The sequence below is a fragment of the Epinephelus moara genome, chromosome 10 (genome assembly GCF_006386435.1).
Source record: "Epinephelus moara isolate mb chromosome 10, YSFRI_EMoa_1.0, whole genome shotgun sequence".
In the NCBI taxonomy this organism is placed as follows: Eukaryota; Metazoa; Chordata; class Actinopteri; order Perciformes; family Serranidae; genus Epinephelus; species Epinephelus moara.
The window spans coordinates 3,143,489-3,146,759 of record NC_065515.1 but is presented as its reverse complement, the minus strand read 5'-3'; the positions used below and the strand labels follow the sequence as shown (position 1 = coordinate 3,146,759).

Below are 3,271 nucleotides of genomic sequence, written 5' to 3'. Positions count from 1 at the left end.
GCAGGTGTGACAGCAGGTGTGACAGCAAGTGTGACAGCAGGTGTAACTGCAGGTGTGACAGCAGGTGTGACAGCAAGTGTGACAGCAGGTGTAACTGCAAGTGTGACAGCAGGTGTGACAGCAGGTGTAACAGCAGGTGTGACAGCAGGTGTGACAGCAGGTGTGACAGCAAGTGTGACAGCAAGTGTGACAGCAAGTGTGACAAGTTAATTTAAATATTATGCATAATTCATAATTTTATGTAATGTAATGTATATAAGAGATCAATAATGTGAAAAGTTTAAAAACAAACTCATGTTGATTGTATAATACATATGCTCCCTTCCACAAAACTTGCCTATGGCACCTTTAATTTAGGGAGTCATGTGCACAGTAGAATGAAGACAGAGCTGCAGCAGGCACAGGAGCATATAGTTTTTCTACCGTGTGACAGACTGTAATTTGAACTTTATTTTTTCATTGAACATTTTTAAACTGGATAACATCTCCTGTCGTTCACATCAGATTTAAGTTACTGTGCCTACAGCTCGTGAAGTGGCTTTTTTGACGTCCAGAAGGAACGCCACTACAACACCTGTGGTTTGTTAAGGAACTAAACAGAACCCTGACTCTGACCCTAGACCCTGACCCACAGATCCTGTCCCAGCAGAACCTGAGAGTCCACCATGTCCCACATTATCACAGGAAGTTCATCCCGACACTGACTGAAGGAGTTCCTTTGTTTCCTGTTGTTGTGGAGATGTTGCGTTCATCAACGCCTCAGACATTTGATGCATCGTGAAACTTAAACTGATCAGTGCGGCGTGGACTCAGGCGAGCGTTAAAGCCGCCGCCGTGTTTTCTGTCTGCTGAAAGAGTCTGAGAGCTGACAGGAAATGAGCAGAGCGATACGGTCAATGTGTCAAAGCTCCAGGACCATCCAATAATTAATTATTCAGAGTCACAACGATGGCGACCAAAGTGTGTGTGTGTGTGTGTGTGTGTGTGTGTGTGTGTGTGTGTTTATATGTTCATATCCACACGTAACACATTATTTCTTTCAGTCACTTTAATCACGTGCTGCTGTTTTCAGCCTGAGCAGATCAGAGTGATGTCAGCGATGACATCACCACAGACGAGCACCAAGTTATTCAGGAGAGAGCCAATCAGCACAGACCTGATGATCAAACTAAATCTGAGGACATGATGTATGACGGGGATGTCCTCAGGTGACCAGTCATGTCTTCTGTCGGGAGGACGATAGTTTGACACATACAGGACGTGAACGTCAGGGTTGGAGAACCAACATGTTCCTGAACGTGTCACAGAAGCCTCAGAGTGAACACACACACACACACACATACATGGAAAGTTAGGTATAAGAGTGTCTCATTGTGAGCTGTGTCTACAATAGATCGATTCCTTGTCATTGAGATTCTTCAATAAACCACGTCACCGTGACCACGCCCAGCCTGAAGGAACCGACCTGCACAGACAGAGTTCTCATGTTTGTGTGGGCCACTGTGAAGTCTGCCCGTCACCTCTGTTAAACTCTGTCTCTTCCTCTTCCTCCTCATCCTCCTTTCCCTCTTCCTCTTCCTCCTCTTCGTCTGTGTTTCAGCTGCATCACCCGTCGCAGGGTTTTCGTTTTGGGACGGTGAGGGAGAGCAGCGCCGAGGATTACATGAAGAAGAGTTTCCCAGAGATGCACGAGTACATGAGACGCTTCAACGAACCAACCACACCTGAGGGGGTCGCCACTCTCAAGTAAGAGATCACACGAGGACACGCGAGAAAACGCGAGAACACACGAGAACACACGAGAACACACAAGAACACGCAAGAACACATACGAACACATACGAACACATGAAAATACACAAGAACACACAAGAACACACGAGAACACACGAGAACACACAAGAACACACAAGAACACGCGAGAACACGCGAGAACATGAGTGAACCTGAGAACACGAGAACACACGAGAACACACAAAAACACAGAGGAAGAGACAGAGACAGAGGAAGAGACAGAGTTTAACAGAGGTGACGGGCAGACTTCACAGTGGCCCACACAAACATGAGAACTCTGTCTGTGCAGAACACGCGGGAACACGCGAGAACACGCGAGAACACACAAGAACACACAAGAACACACGAGAACACGCGAGAACACATGAGAACACACGAGAATACACGAGAACACATGAGAACACACAAGAACACACGAGAACACACAAGAACACGAGAACACATGAGAACGCACGAGAACACACAAGAACACACGAGAACACATAAGAACACAAGAACACATGAGAACACATGAGAAACACGAGAATACACAAGAACACACGAGAACACACAAGAACACATGAGAACACACGAGAACACACAAAAACACATGAGAACACACAAGAACACATGAGAACATAAGAACACGATACAGAGAACAGACGGGACAGCTCTCAGAACAGAACTCAGATCCTCACAGTTCTGAAACAGGAAGTTGAAACACTAATGGATGTGATGTCACTGAGTTAAACTCACATTCAGTTCAGTTTGTGGAGGTCTGAGTGTTGGGAGGAAAACCGATCAGGTCAGATCAGACCAGATCAGACCGGATCAGGTTGATGGACGAGAGCAGTAGCCATTTACAAGTGAATCCAAACATTCAGACAGAACGAGTTAAGTTTCACTGTGATGTTCTGCTGCTCCGTGTGTTCCCACAGTGGTTCTGTCCCGTCACTCTGTGGTTCTGTAGATAACAGGTTCATGTTCTCCTGATGAACGCTCCAAAAATACAGAATCAACACATGGCGGCAGAAGTTTTTATCCTGGTCATGCATGGACTGAGGAGAAAAGTTAGTCAGTTGCTCCATGTGTGGAGAGTGGAGCCACACAGTTTTCCGACCATGTTGTGGAATGTAGATATTTTGGTGGATTTTGTGTTTTTTCCTAGGTTAATGTGGCCATTGTCAATTTATGAAATTCCAATATCCGTTGTGGAGAGAATTGAAAAGTCGGTTAGCTCCTATATTAGGAAAAGGGATACTTCAGCTGCCAGTATCTAGTTTAACAGAGGAATTTAAATGTACCAAGGTCAGGACAGAGCTGTTGTTATCTGGGAATAAGGACGTGGTAGTTAGGAGTGTGGTTCCAAATCCAACCAAGGGGAGGAAGTGGAACCCAAGATCGGCAGTTCAGGAGGCAGAGGCAGCTCCTAGGCATGCAGAGATTGTAGGTAATGTTCAGTTTGGCTGGGGAGGCCTGGGGCTTGGCTCAGGCAAAC

The 3,271-nt window shown here is 46.0% G+C and overlaps 1 protein-coding gene across 1 annotated transcript in view; it reads left to right on the top strand.

The window, feature by feature from the left end:
• The window catches only part of grin3bb (glutamate receptor, ionotropic, N-methyl-D-aspartate 3Bb), a 176,221-nt gene that overhangs the window by 161,314 nt on the left and 11,636 nt on the right, over positions 1–3,271 (top strand). Inside the window, exon 4 of the mRNA XM_050054121.1 lies at positions 1,601–1,746. Within this exon, the coding sequence (XP_049910078.1) occupies positions 1,601–1,746 (146 nt within the window). The remainder of the gene's footprint in view (positions 1–1,600; positions 1,747–3,271) is intronic.